The 22,181-nt window shown below is 44.3% G+C and overlaps 1 protein-coding gene across 3 annotated transcripts in view; it reads right to left on the minus strand.

The window, feature by feature from the left end:
- The window catches only part of MAP4K5 (mitogen-activated protein kinase kinase kinase kinase 5), a 293,565-nt gene that overhangs the window by 29,011 nt on the left and 242,373 nt on the right, over nt 1-22,181 (minus strand). For all 3 annotated transcript variants that reach the window (XM_033950939.1, XM_033950938.1, XM_033950937.1), the window contains 2 exons: nt 18,627-18,804; nt 5,499-5,567 (listed from right to left, as the gene is read on the minus strand). In XM_033950939.1, coding sequence (XP_033806830.1) covers nt 5,499-5,567; nt 18,627-18,804 — 247 coding nt within the window. The remainder of the gene's footprint in view (nt 1-5,498; nt 5,568-18,626; nt 18,805-22,181) is intronic.

Here is a 22,181-nt window from a genome sequence, read left to right on the forward strand (position 1 = left end):
ACGACCCCCCAACTTTTAGTTAAAAAATAGAGTTTTGTGTTATACTCGCCGTATAAGACGACCCCTTCTTCCTTCTCCACCCCTTTGTATTCCCCCATGTGCTTTCAGCGTTCTTCTCCCTCCTCTGTCTTCAAGTGCTTTCAGAGTCCTTCCTCCCCCCCCTTCTCTACCGCCCCGGGTGCAGCACAGCCAGCCAGGTCCCCTTACTTTTGTGGCACTTCCCCGACCGACCGACAACAGCCCGGGTCCGACAAACTTCCCTGCCCTTAACCGCGAATCTAAATTACCTTCTTACAGCTGCTGTAAGAAGGTAATTTAGATTCGCGGCTACAGGGCAGGGAGGATTGTCGGACCCGGGCTGTTATCGGTCGGTCGGGGAAGTGCCACAAAAGTAAGGGGACCTGGCCGGCTGTGCTGCAACCGGGGCGGGGCGGCCGCCCCTCTCTCTTGGTACTCTCTCTCTCCTTACCTGCCATGCCTGCAGCAGAGCCGAACGGAAGTCTTCCTGACGTCAGCGCTGACGTCGGAGGGAGGGAGGGCTTTGTTTAAGCCCTCCCTCCCCTCCGACGTCAGCGCTGACGTCGGGAAGACTTCCGTTCGGCTCTGTGCTGCAAGCAGAGAAGGTAGGGAGAAGAAGAGCCGCGCGACTGAGTACATCCAGCCCCGCAAGTAAGGGCATGTAAACTGTACCCGGCGTATAAGACGACCCCCGACTTTGGGGAGGATTTTAAGGTACTAAAAAGTCGTCTTATACGCCGGCAAATACGGTAGTTATTCTTTCTTCCAATAACCTGTCTTCATTAATTTACAGCCCATCACCAACCTCTTAAGTCCATATTTTCCATCCTATTTTAAAAGAACTATGCAAGAGATAAGAAGAATCTTGAGTAATAGAAGGAAACCTTAAATTATATAACTTAAACCTACTGGACAATATGTTAAATCAGTTGGCCCTGATCAAAAATCACTCATCAGATAAGCATGATTATTCAGAAGAAAAAAAAGTGCTATCATTAGGTCTTTCTTAAAAAACAGGTATAGTGAAGTTTCAATCTGTGCTAGTTATGCCCCGTCTCAAATCTTAAACCAATAGCCAACACTACTGAATTGATTGCTGTGACTATTACAATCATTCTTGGAAATTATTTCTTTCTGGAAATGATACAGAAACAGCACCATTGTATGATCTACTTATGCTGGATACATCACATAAAAAACCCTGATTTTGTACTATCATCAGCATTTGACACAATGGCACTGGGCTGAAGAGCAGATTTGCAGTAGATATCCTCCTTTATAAGAAGTCTATTATTTCTATTACTACTAATAATTTCTATAGCGCTACTGGATACTCACAGTGCTGTACACTAAACACAAATGAGACAATCCCTGCCTGTTAGAACTTACAATCTATTTGAGACAAACAGGACAAATGAAAGATTAGATTCTTACCTTTGCTAATCTTTTTTTCTTGTAAATCTACGCTCTATTCCTGGACAAGTTATGCATTCTATGTCACGAGACTGCTTGTAGGAAACCTCACTTACATAATTTTTTAGACCCTCCCCTCTTATCTCAGAATTGCCCTCAGGAATCCAGTACGTGCAAAAGCAGAGAATATAGATAAAAGGGAGGGATACAGGGACACTCCCCGACAAATAAGTCTAATCTGCTCATAACATAAAAAGTCATAACAATCAAACGAAACAGGTTATTAAGCAATTATTAAACCTGAAAGAAACTGTACTATAAGGAGATACAGCCTGCACCAACAGAGGGGGGCACCCCAGCTAGTGACCCCAAAAGCAAAGTGGTTAACATAGTCAGATGGTACTCTTAGAAAGGCTGGTCAAGAAACCATAAGTCCAACTTAACCAATATGTCCAACAACTTATTAAAGCAGACAACTGGCGAATAAGCAACTCCCAGGGCGGGTTCCAGGAATACAGCGTGGAATTACAAGAAAGAAGATTAGCATAGGTAAGAACTTAATCTTTCGTTCTTGTACAATCCCGCTCTACTCCTGGACAAGTGGGACTGATGCCAAAATGGAGGTACCAAAAGAAGCATCCTGCTTGGCCGCCAAATCGATCCTGTAAAACTTAGTAAAAGTATGCAAAGGAGGACCACATAGCAGCCCTGCAAATTTCCTCCAAAGAAATTGGCAACGACTCTGCCCAAGAGGAGGAAACGCCTCTAGTAGAATGAGCCCTCACAGAAATAGGGGACTTCTTTCTGACTGCAATGTAGGCAGACAAAATAGCAATATGGATTCATCTTGAAATGGTAGCTTTCAAAGCTGGCCAGCCCTTACAGGTAGGACCCACCAAGATGAACAGTTATTATTATCATTATTATTTTTACTAAAGTTATTAGTTATTTTATTTGATATACCATTAATTTTAACAAAAAGTCAAATTACAGGTGGTTGGAAACCCGAAACTTGTTCATGACCTCCAAGAAACATAACAAGAGCCTGTGCACATCCAGCGATCACAACACTCGGTCATGCTAATGTGAACCAGAGGGAATAAAGGTAGGTAGTCGGACCTCCTGGTTGATGTGGAAGTAAAGTACATTTTTGGGAGAAAGGAGGAAACAGTGCGCAGAAACCGTAATCCGTAATCCTAAGGAAAGGATCTTTGCAAGATAAGGTCTGAAGCTCGGAAACCCTGTGGGCTGAAGTTATGACCACCAGGAAAACTGTCTTGACAGTGAGATCCATTAAGGATGCCTGCTCCAGAGGCTTATAGGGCAGATGAGCCAGAGACCTAAATTGAGATTCCAAGTCAGACAGGGTAGCTACTGCAGGGACCAAAGCCTCAATGCGTCCCTTAGAAACCGGACAGCGTCCAGAAGAGCAGCCAAAGAGCCTCTTGGAGGCTTACAACCCAAACAAGGGAGACCAGTGATCTGAACCCTCAGAGCCAAAGGCCAGGCCTTTTTCCTGTCGTCCTGAAGGAACACGAGAATCGGAGGTACCAACAGCAAAATTGGATCCTTGTGCTTCTAGACGCACCACAATTGATAACATCTCCAAGCCTTCACATAGGCTGCCAGAGATGATTTATTTTTTCTACGTAAGAGAGTAGCTATTACGCCCCAAAAATAGCCTCTGCAGACTAAGGCCATGTGCTCAATAGCTAGGCCATAAGACCAAAGTGGTCTGGATCCTGGAGCGCATTCGGGCCCTGTGTAAGAAGATGAGGATGACAGGCAAGTCTGTCCCTGATCCAGCTGCAGATAAACCTGGATGGCATATCATGGTTGCTTTGGCCAGTTAGGTGCCACCAGAATCACCCGACCTCTGTGTGCTTTGATCCATCTCAGCAGACGGCCTATCATGAGCCACAGAGGGAAGACATAAAGAAAACCCTCCAGCAGCCAGAGAAAAATTAAACATGAGCAGAAAAGACTAGCTCCTTCTGTCTCGCTTATAGCAAAGAAACTGGATTCCTGAGGGCAGTCCTGAGGTATGAGGGGAGGATCTGAAAAAATTATGTAAATGAGGCTTCCTACAAGAAGTCTCACGACATGGGATGCATAACCCACTTGTACAGGAATAAAACGGGATTGTACAAGAATAAGGGACTAGGGAATTACTTATTATGAGAATGATTAAAACAGACCAAGTAGAACCCCACAAGATAGAATATCATGTTGTGAGGTTCCACAGGTCTCCCCTGTTGCCCATTCTCAATGTCTACATATAAGCTCTGGGAGCTATGGTTAGAAAGTTGGACTGAAACTATGAGTCCCTTTTCAGATAGTGTGGACATCTCAGAATCCTTGTGATGGTTTACAAAATGCTTTATCAAATAAGACAACTGTATAACTGGGCACCCCCTTGTATATACTCTAATGATGCACAGGGTGCATGAATTCTGTAATAGAATACTGGTGTAAATCCTCATTGGAGCGTATCCATTTATGCCATATCAATGGCAAGTGTATATGGGTGCACCTAAAAGGGGCATACAATGCATGTAACATAGTATTCTTTAAGTTGTATGTGTAGCTCCTCCCATATTGTCTATATGTACAACCCTTGCTATTATGTGCTATAGCACTTATAGAATAGCACACAGTGCACTTATATGCACACACATTTATAAAGCTACCTTTAAAGCCTTTTATAAAACGCATGTAAAGATGTGTAGGAAAGCATGTGTTTTAGCTGGCATTTATAGCAGGAGCCATTTTAGAAATCTACATGTGCACAAATAATGGAATCAACATGGTACCTTCCACATGTGAGTGTTGATATTTACATGTAGAAGTAGCCATCTTGCAACTTCCATGTGGAAATGTTGGCACTGTTATACATTTGTGCCATTTCAAACATACACCTAAGAGTGCAGCCTGATCTCCATGTTAGTGGCTTTCTGAAATTGAATTTACATAAGTTTATCAATCTATGTATATGTATTTACAGAGATGTTTTTATAATATCCTCCTAAATATATATATATTCAGATGATAGGAGATTCTGAATCCCAGTTCTAATAACTGGAACACAAACAAATATGAAACTTGGTCACTATTCAGAAGTGAATTCAATTTTCAACTGAACATATTTTCACTGCAGTAATTGTCTTTTGCCTACGCTTGACTTATTCTTGCTGTACACCATGTTAGGTGAATTCCTTTAAAAAGCAATAAATAAACCCTAATAAATAAACAAATAGATAAATAGAATTTGGAAGTCAGAAAATTACTAGCTGCCTTTGAGACTGAGAAAACCCAGCTCAAACCAGTTTTAGGGCCAAGGATGCTGGGAGTCATTTTGGACTCTATTTTATCAATGGAAGTGCACATTCATGTAGTGGTGTATTAAAAAATACCCTGTTCTTAAAGAGCTATGATCTCTTCATTCCGTTTTATAGCTGGTTGACTTAAACAAACAAACTTAATGCAAGTCATATTCATGTCATATCTTGAATGCTATTGGGCAAATATTCAACTGATGTGATCAATATATTAAGAGAAGCATTGGCCCAAGACTGAAGTTAATAGTATATTCAGCACCACTATCTGGATAGGTAGCAGTACAAAATATACATATTCAGTCATGACCATGCAAGCCCTATTTAATTTAGGCCAGCTGTTTAGCTAAATAGTACTGCCTCCACCTATAGGCCAAATGAATTGTGGTTTGAAAATGGTCCCAAATCCTTTTCTTGCCTAGTTTCAGTTTCAGTCAAAAGATTATTTTAATTTTTGGCCGTGTTTTTATTTCAATTGAAAATGATCATGTGTTTTCAGTGGTTATTTCACAGAATAGAGATAGGCAATGAATCTTGTTACTCTACTTGTAAACACTGCTAACACTGAAGTGCTTTTATCTAAATTCTGCTCTGCAGCTGCAGGCCAAAATATGCTATAGCTGTATTGGAATAAAATCTTAGCATAATAAATCAAACATTTCTGCACAAATAAACCTCCTATTATAAATTAGGAAATCCACTTCTAACAAATATCAGTTATTTAGGACTTACTATCTAAGCAGACCAGAACTGTATCTCTTTCAAGTTGTGTCACGTGAATGGCATCCAACTGGTGACCACCTTGGATAAAGAAAATGGAAAAGTACATGTGGAGGAAAAGGAAGGTTTATTAAAGTTCCATAACATTATAAGAAAGCAGAGTCAGCTAAGGTTAGAATTTATTTTTTTTTATAAATCTTTATTCATTTTCAAATATTACAACAAGTGTATAATAATCAATCAGAAATATTTTTAACTAATCACTTGACAATCTTATTTATATTCCTCCAAATATATAAATATAAAAGAATCCCACCCCACCCACCCATATATTAATAATTATTATCATTCATAATCCCACCCCCCCTATATCTTATCCAATACTAAGGTGTTTAAGATGTCTGATCATTAGAATAAATAATCAATGGCCACAAAATATTTTTAAACTTATGATAATTCCCTTGTTGCATAGCAAGCACCCTTTCCATTTTATAAATATGGCATACTGAATTCCACCAAAAAGTATAATTTAGTTTAGTGTAATCTTTCCAATTTCCTGCAATCTGCTGAATGGCAACCCCTGTCAATATCAATAGAAGTTTATTATTATTTGCAGAAATTGGGCTTTTAGGTTAGTATTTTGATACAGCTTCCTGGAGGCACAATATGAATAGCAAAAAGATATACAAACATTTCTAGAGAAAAGCACTATTTTTGAATAATTTAAAGTTTTAAGAAACTGACAATCTGAACGAGAATATATTACTTTAGTATGTGGCCAGGCTTTACAAGTGCAAATATATTGCATATATTTACAATGTAAGGTAAAGCAAAGTTATTCACCTGTAGCAGGTGTTCTCCGAGGACAGCGGAACATGTATTCTCACAAACGGGTGACATTACCAGCGGAGCCCCAGCACAGATGCTGCCCAGTGTTTAATTTATTTTGGTCAAAGATGGATGAGATTATACAGGAAAGTTCAACTAATTTCCTTAAAATAATTAATAACTGGAGCCAGATCAGTGAGAAGAATTTACATGAACTGGCATCAATTAAGCTGAAAACAAGAATTTTTAGGAAATCTTATCAGTGGATTACTTCCAAACTGTTTCTTCTGAAGTGCTTATGTCATAAATTAGAGAAGAAATGGAGAAAACACTCATCCAAGGCCAATAGGAATGACTGGAGAATCACAACTAAAAGCTATAAATTAAAAATGGTGTTAGTAGAAAAGAATACTATTTTAAATTAATTGGTTCAGATTATTTACATCTGAAGAAATTTAACTTGTTAGATTCTCTTCTGGATGTTGATGGTTTACGGTTAACAGAATTAGAAGCTGGACATAACCAACAAGTAGTACAAGTACTGTAATCTAAAGGCAAAAAAGAGTTGGGGAGATGTGTGGAACTAAGATCACTTCAGTTTGTTGCACTTGGTTCCTTCTTTAATTGGTCTAACTTCAAAACACCCTTTTTTTAATAAATATGAATTGTATGTGAAAATGATCAATTTTATGTTTGGGGTTTTTTTTTTAAACAAAACAAAGTACCATAAACCAAAAAAAAACTTATACTGCTCAACAGGGCCACAATTTCACATAACAAATATTTTAATATTCTAATATTTTGAAGAATATTAAACAATTTATGTTGATTTTATTGTGTCTTTTTAGTGATAATGTTGAGCATGAAGAAATTGCAAAGCCCCTGAAGAAGCCAGTGTCACTGAGAGAAAGTGTGGCCCCATCGAGCAGTATAAGCTGAGCACTCTCTTTTGGTTTATGGTGCTTTAACATTAAGCTTTGTTAAAAAAATTAAAAAAAAGGGGGGGCGGGAGGGAATGTCATTACCAGCCTGAATGAACAACTGAGCCCAAAGCTCTGAGCCCTCAGCAGATAATTACTGAAACATCCCCTCCATCAGTGGTCAGTATAATCAGAAAAGGGTATACTTAGCCTCCATTTCACAGTTGCTGCATGATAGTTTTCAAGTTTTATTAAAATCCAATATACTGCCCCAGGGCCAAGGTCATCTTAGCAGTTACAATTATAATCAGTGACTAAAATTCATTACACTGGCCAACACTCATTTTGATGCCTCAAACGTAAGACCTGTTTCTGGGTATATTTGATCTGCTGATTTCAAAAATAGCACCAGTTTTCTCCTATCAGCTCTAGTTTTTGAGATATAGAACATGTGCTGTTCAAATTAATATCTTTTAAGCATGAAGGAAACATATTAAAAATTAAAAGAAAAGTGTGCAACATGAAAATCTACTTATTTTAGGGTTACCAGATGTCCTTATTTACCTGGAAACGTCCTCTCTTTAGAGGGCATGTCCAGGCATCCAGATGGCTTTTCAAAACCCGGCACATTGTCCAGGTTTTGAAAAGCAGATCACAGGCCTCCTGACTGAGATGATCAGGCTGGGGGGGACGAGGAGGCTACGGGTAAGGCTGGGGCATGGTGTGGGCGTAACTGGGCAGGCCTGGCAGGCGGCTCTTTAGGTCTGGATTTTACATACATAAAATCTGGTAACCCTAACTTATTTCATACCAAAAGCACAAGTTTATGATACAAACTTTTCAGTCATTTGACACACAAGCAGCTCCTTTTGTAAGACTTTACAAACTTTTCAGTCATTCGACACACAAGAAGCTCATTTTGTAAGACTTCCAAGAGTGGGATCTGCCAGGACAATCCTGCATAAAATTCCACCAATAGTCTGCTATCATGTGTGCATCCCATCTTCCTTGGTATCTAGCTTCCATTGTTTTTATGTCTTGGTGAAATCTTTCACTTTGCTGGAGTCGGTGCAGAGAATGGCCACCCGGATGGTCTCGGGACTCAAGGATCTTCCATATGAAGAACGGCTTGACAAATTACAGCTATACTCGCTCGAGGAGCGCAGAGAGAGGGGAGACATGATCGAAACGTTCAAGTATCTTACGGGCCGCATCGAGGCGGAGGAAGATATCTTCTTTTTCAAGGGTCCCACGACAACAAGAGGGCATCCGTGGAAAATCAGGGGCGGGAAACTGCGAGGTGACACCAGGAAATTCTTTTTCACTGAAAGAGTGGTTGATCGCTGGAACAGTCTTCCACTACAGGTGATTGAGGCCAGCAGCGTGCCTGATTTTAAGGCCAAATGGGATAGACACGTGGGATCTATTCACAGAGAAAGGTAGGGGAGGGTCATTAGGGTGGGCAGACTAGATGGGCCATGGCCCTTATCTGCCGTCTATTTCTATGTTTCTATGTTTGCTTAAGTCACCAAGGTTCTCTGGAAAGTGATCTAAGTGACTGTGCAGATAGTGGACTTTAACACTCATAATACAGCCAAACCTGTTGAAATGAAAGAGCATATCCTCTTCTTTTCAATGTAAACCGCTTAGAAGTCATTTTGACTATGACAGTATAGAAAAATAAAGTTATTATTATTATTACTAATTGTGTATAGTTGTCCACCTTCTTGTTGCCAAGAAAGTTTTTCACAACAAGAACAAATGAAGACCAGGCACATGATTCAATTTCATTCGTTGGTGTTATGAAATGTGGGTCATTTATATGTTGTATAATCTGTGGACTATCGAAAATTCCTGCCTTCAGTTTTTCTATGGTTAAGTCCAGGTAACATAAGTGCTATGTAGTCAATGCATGAACCATCTTTATTCAAAGCCTTTACAAATTGTTTCATCAGGCCTAATTTTATATGTAGTGGTGGCAGTATGATTCTATCTTGTGCTACCAAAGGTTTGTTGATTACATTTTTGTCCTCCAACCTCCATATATATTCCCTTGGAGGCCAATCTTTTTTTGCCCAATGTTCATGTTTGGCTCTACTATCCCAAATGAACAATGGGAAAAAATTATTACCATGTGGGTGATACGTGGAGTAATACAAAATACAGAAACAACCACTCTCTCTCTCTCTCTCTCTCTAAATAAATAAATAATTTAACGATGTACAAAGTGCTCAGGACCAATCAACTGGTGGTAGAAAGATCATGCCGGGGTATTACCCCTGGAGAAAATCTTCAATGTTCAATCATCGCACTTTGGGTATTATATTGTGATTCCAACTGATCAAAATATCTAAAAAAATTCAAAAAAATTGTGTACACAATAATCTGTGGGTGTTTCTGTATTACTCTACTATCCCAAAAGCATAAAAAAGCAAGGATACCATATCTAAGAAACTAGAGCTGATACGGTCTATCCAATGCAATTTTCTGAATCAGAGCCCCAAATAACCCCAGGAATAGGTCAAACACAAGGCACCAAGAAAATTTATTGTTGTTGGCCTGTGTTATAAGACAGTTAGAAAATAAGAGGACAATTCTGCTGGTGAAAGTATGCCAACCCACCTTGAATTCTTAACCAAATCACCTCCCCCCCATAGGGAATAATGTGACTTCTGGTGCCCATTTGTATGAATCAGCCTGGCTGCAGAGAAAGGATTTCTGCCTCAGAATTGCTCAGACCTCAACCGCTGAAGGAATTTTTTTGGCTGTTGACGGGCCACTACCACTGACTCCCACCCCCAAGATTCCTCATGCAGTGATGGGTGGAGAAATTATACAGCTGGCACCCTGATACCTTGAGGGTTATTACTCAGGGGTAGAGAATGACATGGTGGCTGTTAGTTGCGGTCAGCCGTGGGTAACCCACTGAAACAGTGTGGGGGGGGGACAGTGTTCACCGCGGCTAAGGGGACAAGACCATTCACCGCCTTGTGTCTGCAGTCAAGGGAGGGAACGCGCGTGATCACTGATTGCGCTCCCTCCCTCCATAGAGATAGCCGCCGTCGCCCAAGCATCTCCCTCCCTCCCTCCTGATCGCTGCCGCTGCCTGAGCATCTCCCTCCCTGCTCCTTACCTTCGCGGCAGGCAGTTTCTCTAAATTTGCTTCCTACGAGCAGCCAGAGCGGTGAAATCGTGTGTGGCTGCTGTAAAGGTCATCTCTGATGCAACCAGAAGTTGCATCGGAGACAACCTTTCCTGCAGCCACATGCAACGGCTGCTCATAGGAAGCAAATTTAGAAATTGCCTGCCGCGAAGGTAAGGGGCAGGGAGGGAGAAAGGGAGGAAAGGTGGGGTGGAGAAGAACAGACGCTGAAGGGAACTGGGGAAGGTGGGGTGGAGAGGAACAGACGCCGAAGGCAACTGGGGAAGGTGGGGTGGAGAGGAACAGACGCTGAAGGCAACTGGGGAAGGTGGGGTGAAGAGGAAATGGAGAAGCGAGAGGTTCCAGACTAGGGAGGGAGCGGAGGGAAGAAGATGGGTGGCAGGATGGTGGGAGAGATGGAAGGGAGATGCATAGTAACAGAGTATATGGAAGAGACAGAGAAGGCAGACAGTGGATGGAAGAAAATGAATGAGGAGAAAATGAGGAAAGCAGAAACCAGACAACAAAGGTAGAAAAAAAATTTATATTTATATTTATTTTATTTGCTTTAGGATAAATTAGTATATTAGTTGTGTTGATAAAAATTTATAAACAAAGCCCTGCCAGCTGAACATCTTTTTCTCTAGTTCAGCAGCCAGAACTTTGATTTATAAGGAAGGAATAAGCTAAATATTGAAGTATTGAGGCTTGTATGGATGGTGCGGGGACAATGGTCGCGGGGATGGGGCGGGGACAGTGGTCGCGGGGATGGGGACGGGGCAAGGACAGGGTCAGTGATCACGGGTACAGGGCAGTGACGAGGACAAATTTTCTCCCCATATTATTCTCTACTCAGGGGTCATATAGCCTGTGCTCAAGCCTCTGATAAAAATCAGTAAGCAAGCCGCTCTTAGGGGAATGGACTATGAGCTCATGAAGGGACCCAAAGAAGGATGGCTCCGCAGGTATTCTATGAGATTGTCCTGGGAGCAGCAGTCCTCCAGTGTGTGACTATGTCCTTTCCCCGGAGTACAGTATGCCCAATCAAGGGACCTCCAAGCACTGAAGCCATGAAGAATTTCAAGAGTCTGACAGAAAAAATACCCCAAAACAACAAAGAAAAGCAGAGCAGAGCAAAATACACCTTTTGAGTTCGCTTGCAGAAGGGAAAACTGAGGAGGGTGCTGTTCTCCAATTCAGAAGGTGAGGAGTTTCAAGTTCTTAAAGTGATACCCTTCTGCAGTTCACGGGAAATGGGAATCAACAGTTCAAGTACGGACTCCTGTGTTTCCGCAACAGAAATAGCAATGTTACTTACCGTAACAGTTGTTATCCAGGGACAGCAGGCAGCTATTCTCACTAGTGGGTGATGTCATCCGACAGAGCCCTGATACGGACGTCTCACAAGCATGTCTTGCTTGAAGAAACTCAGAAGTTTCGAGATGCCCGCACCGCGCATGCGGCAGTGCCTTCCCGCCCGATGGTCCGGGCGTGTCTCCTCAGTTCAGGTAGCTAGCAGAGAAGCCAACCCAGGGGAGGTGGGTGGGACGTGAGAATAGCTGCCTGCTGTCCCTGGATAACAACTGTTACGGTAAGTAACATTGCTTTATCCCAGGACAAGCAGGCAGGTATTCTCACTAGTGGGTGACCTCCAAGCTAACCTCAATGGGATGGTGGGAGAGTTGGCAACTTAGGAGAATAAATTTTGTAACACTGTTTGGCCAAACTGTCCATCCCGTCTGGAGAAAGTATCCAGACAATAATGAGAGGTGAATGTATGAACCGAGGACCAAGTGGCAGCCTTACAAATCTCCTCAATCGGTGTCGATCTGAGGAAGGCTACCGAGGCTGCCATTTCTCTGACCTTATGGGCTGTGACCTTACTGGGAAGGGGCAATTCAGCCTGGGCATAGCAGAAAGAGATACAAGCTGCCATCCAGTTTGAGATGGTGCGCTTCGATACAGGTCGTCCCAACTTGTTTGGATCAAAGGAGACGAAAAGTTGAGGAGCAGCTCTGTGTGGCTTGGTGCGATCCAAGTAGAAAGCCAAAGCAGGCTTACAGTCCAGAGTATGAAGAGCTGATTCTCCAGGATGAGAATGAGGCTTTGGAAAAAACACTGGAAGGACAATGGATTGGTTGAGATGAAATTCAGAGACCACCTTAGGCAGGAATTTAGGATGAGTGCGGAGGACCACCTTGTCATGATGGAATACTGTGAAAGGTGGATCCGCCACTAAGGCCTGAAGCTCACTGACCCTGCGAGCAGACGTGAGGGCTACCAGAAAAACCACTTTCCAAGTGAGAAACTTTAGCGGAGCCTTGCTGAGAGGCTCGAAAGGAGGTTTCATAAGCTGAGAAAGGACAACATTGAGATCCCAAACCACTGGAGGAGGTTTGAGAGGGGGATTGACATGGAAAAGTCCTTTCATAAACCTGGAAACCACAGGATGAGCAGAGAGGGGTTTCCCTTGTAGAGGCTGATGGAAAGCCGCAATAGCACTCAGGTGGACGCGTATAGACGTAGATTTGAGACCAGACTGAGACAGGTGCAGAAGATAGTCCAAAACAGAGGATAGGGAGGCTCGCTGAGGCTCCTTAGAGTTGGAAACACACCATGAAGAAAATCTAGTCCATTTTTGGGAGTAGCATTGACGAGTAGCAGGCTTCCTGGAAGCCTCCAAGACATCCCTCACCGCCTTGGAAAACTGGTGAGGAGTCACGTTGAGAGGAACCTAGCTGTCAGGTGGAGAGACTGCAGATTGGGATGAAGTAGAGATCCCTGATGCTGAGTAAGCAGTTAAGGAAACACTGGAAGAAGGAACGGCTCCCTGCTGCTGAGTTGAAGTAGAAGGGAGAACCAAGGTTGTCTGGGCCACCGAGGAGCTATCAGAATCATGGTGGCATGGTCGGACTTCAGCTTGACCAGAGTCTTTTGAATGAGAGGAAAAGGAGGAAACGCATACAGAAAGCGATTCCCCCAATCCAGCAGAAAGGCATCTGCCTCAAGACGATGAGGAGTGTAGATCCTGGAGCAGAAGTGAGGCAGCTTGAAGTTGTGGGGAGTTGCAAAGAGGTCGATCTGAGGCGTCCCCCAAAGTGCAAATATCCGATGAAGGGGCTCGGAATGGAGTGTCCATTCGTGAGGCTGGAGAAGACGACTCAGGATGTCCGCCAGGACATTGTCCTTCCCCTGAATGTAGACAGCTGTGAGGAAGGTATTGTGGCGAACCGCCCAATCCCAGACTCTGAGAGCTTCCTGGCAGAGGGAGGCCGAGCCTGTGCCCCCCTGCTTGTTGACATAATACATGGCGACCTGATTGTCTGTGCGAATGAGGACCACCATGTCGTGAAGCAGATGTTGAAACGCTTAAAGAGCATTGAAGATGGCTCTGAGCTCCAGAAGATTGATTTGATGGAGTCGGTCCGCACTGGTCCAGAATCCCTGAGTGCGAAGACCATCCAGATGAGCTCCCCAGGCATAGGTCGATGAATCTGTCGTGAGAACCTTCTGGTGGGGAGGAGTGTGAAACAGCAAACCTCTGGATAGATTCGAAGAGGTCATCCACCAAAGTAGAGACCGCCGAAGAGCAGGAGTGACTACGATGTGCCGAGTCAACGGATCTGACACCTGAGACCATTGAGAAGCCAGGGTCCACTGAGGAATTCTGAGGTGAAGTCTGGCAAAAGGCGTCACATGAACTGTAGAGGCCATGTGGCCCAGGAGAACCATCATGTGTCTCGCCGATATGGACTGGCGAGAAGACACCGACTGCAGAGGTGAAGAAGAGCATCCAGGCGCTGAAGAGGAAGGAATGCCCTGAGCTGAACGGTGTCCAGGACCGCCCCGATGAAGGGGAGAGACTGGGTAGGCTGTAGATGAGATTTGGGGAAGTTGATCTCGAAACCCAAACTATGCAGGAAGTAAATAGTGGCCGGGGTCGCCGAGATGACTTCTGGAGCCGAGGGGGCCTTGATGAGCCAGTCGTCGAGGTAGGGAAATACCTGAAGACCCCGGGACCAGAGTGCAGCGGCCGCCACCAACAGACACTTCGTGAAGACTCTGGGAGACGAGGACAGGCCGAACGGAAGCACCCGGTACTGCAGATGTAGATGTCCCACCCGAAATCTGAGGAACTTGCGAGAGGCCGGATGAATGGGAATGTGAGTGTAGGCCTCCTTGAGATCCAGAGAGCATAACCAGTCGTTCTGCTCGAGGAGGGGATAGAGAGAAGCTAGGGTCAGCATGCGAAATCTCTCTTTGACCAAGAACTTGTTGAGGACCCTGAGGTCCAAAATGGGTCGCAGGTCGCCCGTCTTCTTCGGGACAAGGAAGTACCGGGAGTAAAACCCTCGGTTGTGCTGGTCCTCAGGGACCGGCTTGACAGCCTGAAGCCGGAGCAAAGCCTGAGCTTCCTGAAGGAGAAGGGCGGTCCGAGTCAAGTTGGAAGGATACTCTCTTGGAGGGTGGTCCGGAGGTACCCGATGGAATTGAAGAGAGTACCCTTCCCTGATGATAGTAAGGACCCAGAGGTCGGTGGTGACAGCCTCCCAGCGATGATAAAAATGATGGAGGCACCCCCCGATGGGAAAAACAGGAGGAGGCAGAACGAGGTTGGTTACGCTCTCTAAGAGACAGTCAAAAAGGCTGAGGAGCCTTGGGGACAGTAGATGGCTGAGGCTTTTGCTGAGCTTTCGGAGGAGGCTGCAGCTTCGTTGGTTGCCTCGCAGGTGGAGTTTGCCTCGGTTGATAACGCCGTTGATAAATCAAGGGCGGTCGAGAGGGTCGAGACTGCTGAGGCTTCGGCTGAAGAATGGACTGAAAGGACTTTTCATGATCAGACAATTTCTTCGTGACTGTCTCGATGGATTCGTCAAAAAGGTCCGCCCCAGCACACGGAACGTTTGCCAGCCGGTCCTGAAGATTCGGGTCCATGTCAATGGTACGCAGCCAGGCCAAACGGCGCATCGCCACAGAGCAAGCAGCAGCCCGGGCCGAGAGCTCGAAGGCATCATAGGAAGACTGCATCAACTGAAGACGAAGCTGGGACAGTGAAGCAACTACCTCCTCGAACTCAAAACAAGCCTGGGACTCGATGTAGGGCGTGAACTTCCGAAGTACAGGAAGAAAGAATTCCAAATAAGTGGCAAAGTGGAAATTATAATTCAGAACTCGGGACGCCATCATAGAATTCTGATAGATGCGTCGTCCAAACTTATCCATGGTTCTGCCCTCGCGGCCCGGAGGCACCGAAGCATACACCTGGATTGGATGAGACCGCTTGAGAGAGGATTCAACCAGAAGGAACTGATGCGAAAGTTGAGGACCCTCGAAGCCCTTATGATGCACCGTGCGGTACCGAGCATCCAATTTTCCAGGGACCGCAGGGATAAAGTAAGGAGACTCAAAACATCTCATGAAGGTCTGGTCGAGGAGCTTATGTAGAGGCAGGTGCAGGGACTCGGCTGGGGAATGAGGCAAGTGCATGGTATCGAGGTACTCCTTGGAGTATTGAGAACCAGAATCGAGGGTAATGTCCAGGTCATCCGCCATTTGTCTTAGAAACGAGGAAAAAGACAGCTGGTCCGCCAGCGCCGGTCGTCGAGAAGGACTGGAAGAAGACGAGGCCTCGGGTTCTTCAGAGGCCTGCGAACAACAGGGTGAGTGAAAAACCTCGGTGTCCTCGAACTCCGGACCCGGAGGAGGAGACCCAGCTGAAGCAGAGTACCCCATTCGAGGCAATTTCTTTTGAGGAGAGACGGTTGAGTGCCGAGAGGAATGCCTCGAAGAGTGCCTGGATCGATGCCCCTCTCGATGCCTGGAGGGGGATTGAGACCGCCGGTGAGAATACTGATCCCCAGAAGCCTCCAAAGAGCAGATAGGACTCGAGGCCGTAGATCGGAGAGGCGGAAGATTCGACGCCTCCCGCGACGACGCCCATGCTTGATAGGGGGTTCGGAAGAACTCGTCCTGTTTCTTGCTATGCCCAGGGCTGGAAGGTCCCGAGGGTGGATGCCACACTGTGTCATGGGGAGGGGTAATAGGCTCCAAAGGAGGCAAGTCACTAAGGGAGGCCTTCCTCGAGGGGATCGGCTCCAAGGGAGGCATGTCGCTAAAGGAGGCCTTCCTCGAGGGACCGGCCATCGACCGCCGCTCCTCCTCGCCGAGCAACGAGGTCGTGCATCGGAGGAGGAGGAGGAGGGGGCGGCCCGCCCCTCGGAATCGGAACTGGGAGGTCACCCTGGATCGTGGCAATCAGCCGGGGTCCCATGGTGGTCATGAGCTCCACAAACTGAGCCTCCAAAATGGACCTCAACGAAGCCGATATGGAGAGATTCGCACCAAAAGGGGGCCCTTCCGCACAGTCTCCGCGCTCTTTCAGTGCCGAGTGCTTTTGCTTGCCAGCCTTCGGCACTTTGAGCACCACCGGTGGAACTGTAGGGGTCGGTACCTGTTCCGAGGAGACGGAGGAAGGCACCGGCGCCGAGGTCAAAACCGGAGTAAACGATGCCAGTTTCAGAAGGCCCGAAGCTGCAGGAGAGGCAGAGGGCTTCGCAGACGGAGTCGAAGCACCAGTCGATGTCGAAGCTGAAGGATCCAACACAGCTTCCATCTTGAACATCGACTCCCACAACAAACAGCGGCGTTTAAACGCACGCGCTGTGAGAGTGGAGCAAGGCCGGCACGATTTCGGAAGGTGGTCCGGACCCAGACACTGCAGGCAGCGTCGATGTGGATCCGTGAGCGAAATCGCGCGCTGGCACTTGCTACACTTTTTAAAACCGGTGATCGGCTGGGACATAGGCCGGAAAAGCTCCGCCTCAAGGTCGAAGGCGCGGGGCCCAAGCCACGCGACCGACCCAGTGTCGGAAGAAAAAAATTTTTTTAAAAAAAGAAATCAAAGAAAGAAACAAACGCACGGCAAGAGCAAAAGAACTCAAACCGCGGTGATGCAGAAGGCGAAAAAACAGGTTCAATTGGCGCAGAATTGAAGTGAACTTCTCAGCTCCGCGGAAGAAAAAGAACTGAGGAGACACGCCCGGAGCATCGGGCGGGAAGGCACTGGCGCATGCGCGGTGCGGGCATCTCGAAACTTCTGAGTTTCTTCAAGCAAGACATGCTTGTGAGACGTCTGTATCGGGGCTCTGTCGGATGACATCACCCACTAGTGAGAATACCTGCCTGCTTGTCCTGGGATAAAAGGGATATTTGCCCTTACATCTATTCCTGCCAGAGTCCTCTGAAAGCTGATGCTAACCTGCAGTGCTTATTCTCAAAATGGTCTCAAAATTATCGAGGTGAATAATTAAAAACTTATGTTCCACAAGATAAAACTCTAACCTCAGAGAATTAACAGTCTCCAATCAAACTGGCTATATCTGAAGTACTAGTTTGATGAAATACCACATAGGACGTTTGAAATTTTGACAGAAGCAATACCACCAGCAACATTTTACAAGGGACAAGCCTGGGAAAGTTACTAGGTACTATTTCTACATGGTACTTAACAACAAACTACATACTAAAGTGGGACATCATATCTGTAGAATGGTATTCTCAGTATTTTTAAGATACAAAACCCAAGCTGAAAGAAGCAATAAAAATGGCTACCAACCTTTAAGTGAGGAAAATAAATAAAAGCAAGAGAAAAAAGAAACTCTCCAAACAAGTGGCAGAGAAAATAAAGGCAAAAGGGTTAGCATTTATGAAATACAAAAAAACTCAAGAAAGAGCAGAGAAAGAAATATCAAATGAAATTGAAAGAAGCCAAGAAAGAAATATATCTGGTGAAAGCCCAAGTGGAAGAGCAAATGACTAGAAACGTAAAAAAGGGAGACAAAAAATATTTTCAATCTAAATTGTATTCGAGGTCTTACCCTTCTGAATGAGATGTTACTGCCATCAGTGACACTAAAGAACCTGCAGCCTTTTTTTTTTTTTAATTCTTTATTCATTTTTAAACTTTCATCAAGTGTACAGAAATTCATAATAACACAATTAATTTAATCACTTGAACATCTTATCATTATATCTTATAAATACAAATGTAACCCCCCCCACCCTCCCTCAAAGCCCATAAATCATTTTAAGATCATATACTTGAAACCCTCCCCCACCCAATACTAAATGGTGTATAATTAATAGAAAAAAAAAATTTAATCATGACAAAAAGATGTTAATGGCTCCCTGCAGCCTTATTAAAAAGCAAACAGGCAAATTAAGGAAATGAAAGTAAAAACAATGACTTACTTGAACCTATTTCTGTAAACCATGAAGAAGCAGAACTTAAGTTGATCGTCTCAAACTGTACAACCTGATTTGATTCCAAACCTCTGCTAACTGCTACACAGACCATTGGGTATTCCTGTTCAGGTATCACAAGCATTTCAAACACTCTCAAAGGATTTGGCAAAGGAAAATCAAAGTGCTGAAAGAATCATAAATAGTTCTGTCAGTTTTCTTCAAGCAAACTTGTTTGTCTATAACAGATGCTTTACCAGCAGGATAACAGTAGGGTTACCAGATTTTACACATGTAAAATCTGGACCCCTAGACCTGCCCCTAGGCCAGCTCAGTACCACCCTTCCCTGTTATGCTCACATCACGCCCCAGCCTCACCCCTAGCACCGCCCCCCCCCAGTCTTCTTATCTCAGTTGGGAGGGCATCCGTACATGCGTGGATGTGATGACATCATGCACACGTTCATGCGACACCACCACGTTGCATGCACGGATGCCCATCCAGATGTGATTTGCTTTTCAAAACCTGGACAAAGTGCCAAATCACCATCAGAACATTTGGGCATATCGAAATTATGGTGTGACCAGTGCCAAGATCCCCCAACCTCTGATATTGCTCCGTGTAATGATACTATCCCTGCTGAAGTTCCCCCCCTTCCCAGGACTTCCTCCTGAGGCAAATCCCATCTGTACACTTTCGGACACTTCAAACCCACCCCCTTATTCTCATGTTTCTCCACAGCCAGCGGACTCATCTTCTGGCCTATATCTGTCTCTGCAGCCTCCGGCAGGTAGATATGATTGTGCATCCTTTAGATCAGTGATTCCCAACCCTGTCCTGGAGGAACACCAGGCCAATCGGGTTTTCAGGCTAGCCCTAATGAATATGCATGAGAGAGATTTGCATATGATGGAAGTGATAGGCATGCAAATTTGCTTCATGCATATTCATTAGGGCTAGCCTGAAAACCCAATTGGCCTGGTGTTCCTCCAGGACAGGGTTGGGAACCACTGCTTTAGATCACCTATCTCTAAAAATCCGCATTTTAATCCCCCTTCTCCATCCTCTTTTAATTCTGCCTCTGCCTACAAAATTAAAGGCATTGTAGACTTAGTGCCTGATGATGGCTGTATTAGCCCCGATTCTAATAGTTCTGATAAATATTCTGAGATTGATCATTATGACAGTAATTGGCATAATCACCAGTTTAACGACCCTGACCCCGATCATGATCCAAGATAAAGGAATCAGTAGAAGGCAAATGCCAAATAGAATTTTGAAAGTAAGACAAGCAGATTTAAAGTGTATTCTGGCAACTACTAGAAGCCAGTGTAGTTTAGCAAACAGTGGGGAATTTTGCTTGAATTTGCCTTTTCTGAAGATCAGCTTGGTCCAATTAGTTGGAGCCTATGTAGACTGTTTTTGGTTAGGCTAATATAGAGTTACAAGAATCCAGCCATGAAAAAAATGATAGACTGCACAAAAAATGAGTCAGATGATGTTAACAGTCAAATATTGTGCCTTAACAATAGATTCTGATGTAATTTTCAAAATTTCTCTCATATATGTATTTATGGACCATTTCAACAGAAGATATCAAAGGAGACTGAAAATTAAAAAAATGCTGAGTATTTTTGAGAGTTTGATTTTCTAGATATTCTATTTACTCCTAATCCTTAATCATTGTAGCATTAAGTACCTGGACATCTTTAACCTTGGCGGCTTCAAGAGATTCCAACTCAGGGGGTCTTTTACTAAGGCACGCTAAATTGGCTAGCATGCCTTAGTAAAAGATCCCCTTAGTGGTGAGTTAACTCAGCTCCTGAGAATGGCCATCTAAGCTGCTTTTGAAATTAGGTATCTCCCCTACCATATTTGCCACTGAACAAAGTGAGGATTTAAGAGTCTGTATAGCATCCCAAAGATTGTCCAATGTGACTATTCTAGGCTTTTGCAGCCTCTGCACACCCAGCCTAGGAAGCACTTGTTCTCCTCACAATTGGCTGCAATAGTTGGTCACGCTCCCCCCCCCCCATCAGATCCACGTAACTGAGGAGAAGTTACAGCAAGCAGAGCAGAGTACCCTTCAACGAAGAAAGGGAGCTTATTGATTTGCCCCCTTCTTCATCCACTCTGCTGACTATAGTGGAACCAGGCCCTTTGGGGGAACTTAAGGAAACTCCGCTTCTACTGCCACCAGTGATGTTCAGCATCAGCGTGCCACAAGCAAAATCTCTGGTATGGAGACTGGAGTACAAAAACAGTTGCAGTATTGTTTGCCTCAGCAAAGGAGTTGGCAGTGCTAGAGGGAGCTGCTGCACTGTTCCTTTTCTCTTCTTCCTCATCTCTGTGTAAGTCAAGGGTTTTACTTATCAAAAAAAATGTCCAACTAGTAAGAAGCTGCAGTCAATGCATCCGTTCAGAACACCATCTTTAATCTCTGAAAGTCAGTCAATGATCAACTATTGTCCTAGTTTTAACCAGGCAATTTTCTTGGCCATCTGACCTCCTAAAAACCTTTGGTGCTTTTGGTTACTACCCAATGCACTAGAATATTTATAAGGTAAACCTTTTTAAACAGACCAGGAGATTCTAAGTATAAAGTCTCTCCCTAACCCAAGTAGGAAGAATCGGACTTTAAGCAAATTTGAGGAGAAAGAATTAAGCTGGAGCTGAATGAACCATACTGAGTAGCCTCATATTGTTGGGTTATATATCTTGTAGCCACTTGTCTCTTAAGGTCTAAGGGATCCGACTCATATGGAGATGTACTATAGGAAAGACGAACTGTCTTGATTCATCTTATTCTTCTTACATCAAGGCCAAGATCCCTCCTGTGAAGAGAAAAGCTTTTATCTAGGTTGTATGAGCCGTGCCAAGAACTGGTTGAGTGGAAAATGACAAAGGGTAGTGGTCAATGGAGACTGCTCTGAGGAAAGGGATGTTACTAGTGGTATGCCGTAAGGTTCTGTTCTTGGATCTGTTCTTTTGAACATTTTTGTAAGCGATATTGCTGAAGGGCTGTCAGATAAGATTTGCGTATTTGCGGATGATACCAAAATCTGCAATAGAGTAGATATCCCCAATGGTGTAAATAACATGAGAAAGGACCTAGCGAAGCTTGAAGAATGGTCTGAAATATGGCAGCTAAGAAATGCAATGTCATGCATTTAGGCTGCAAAAACCCAAGGAACATTACAATTTAGGGCAGTGGTCGTCCTCAAACTTTTTAAACACGTGCCAATTCATGGTCCCTCAGACTGTTGGGGGTTGGACTATAGTTTTTAAAAAACCCATACTACTATTATTGTCTATAGTGCTACCAGACGTACGCAGCACTGTACAGAGTCACAAAAAAGAACAAAACAGTCCCTGTTCAAAAGAGATTACAATCTATACAGCCAAGACAGAAAAACAAGATGTCAGAATACAGTTAAGAGGAACAGTTAATCAGCTGGCTGGGTTGGAGGGCAGAGGAGCAGGGTTAAGGATTGAAGGCTATATCAAAAAGGTTTTGAGAAAGTGATCCATCTAGGGCTGTCTTCAATCATCATTCATATGTA

This window comes from Geotrypetes seraphini, chromosome 7, assembly GCF_902459505.1.
Source record: "Geotrypetes seraphini chromosome 7, aGeoSer1.1, whole genome shotgun sequence".
In the NCBI taxonomy this organism is placed as follows: domain Eukaryota; kingdom Metazoa; phylum Chordata; class Amphibia; order Gymnophiona; family Dermophiidae; genus Geotrypetes; species Geotrypetes seraphini.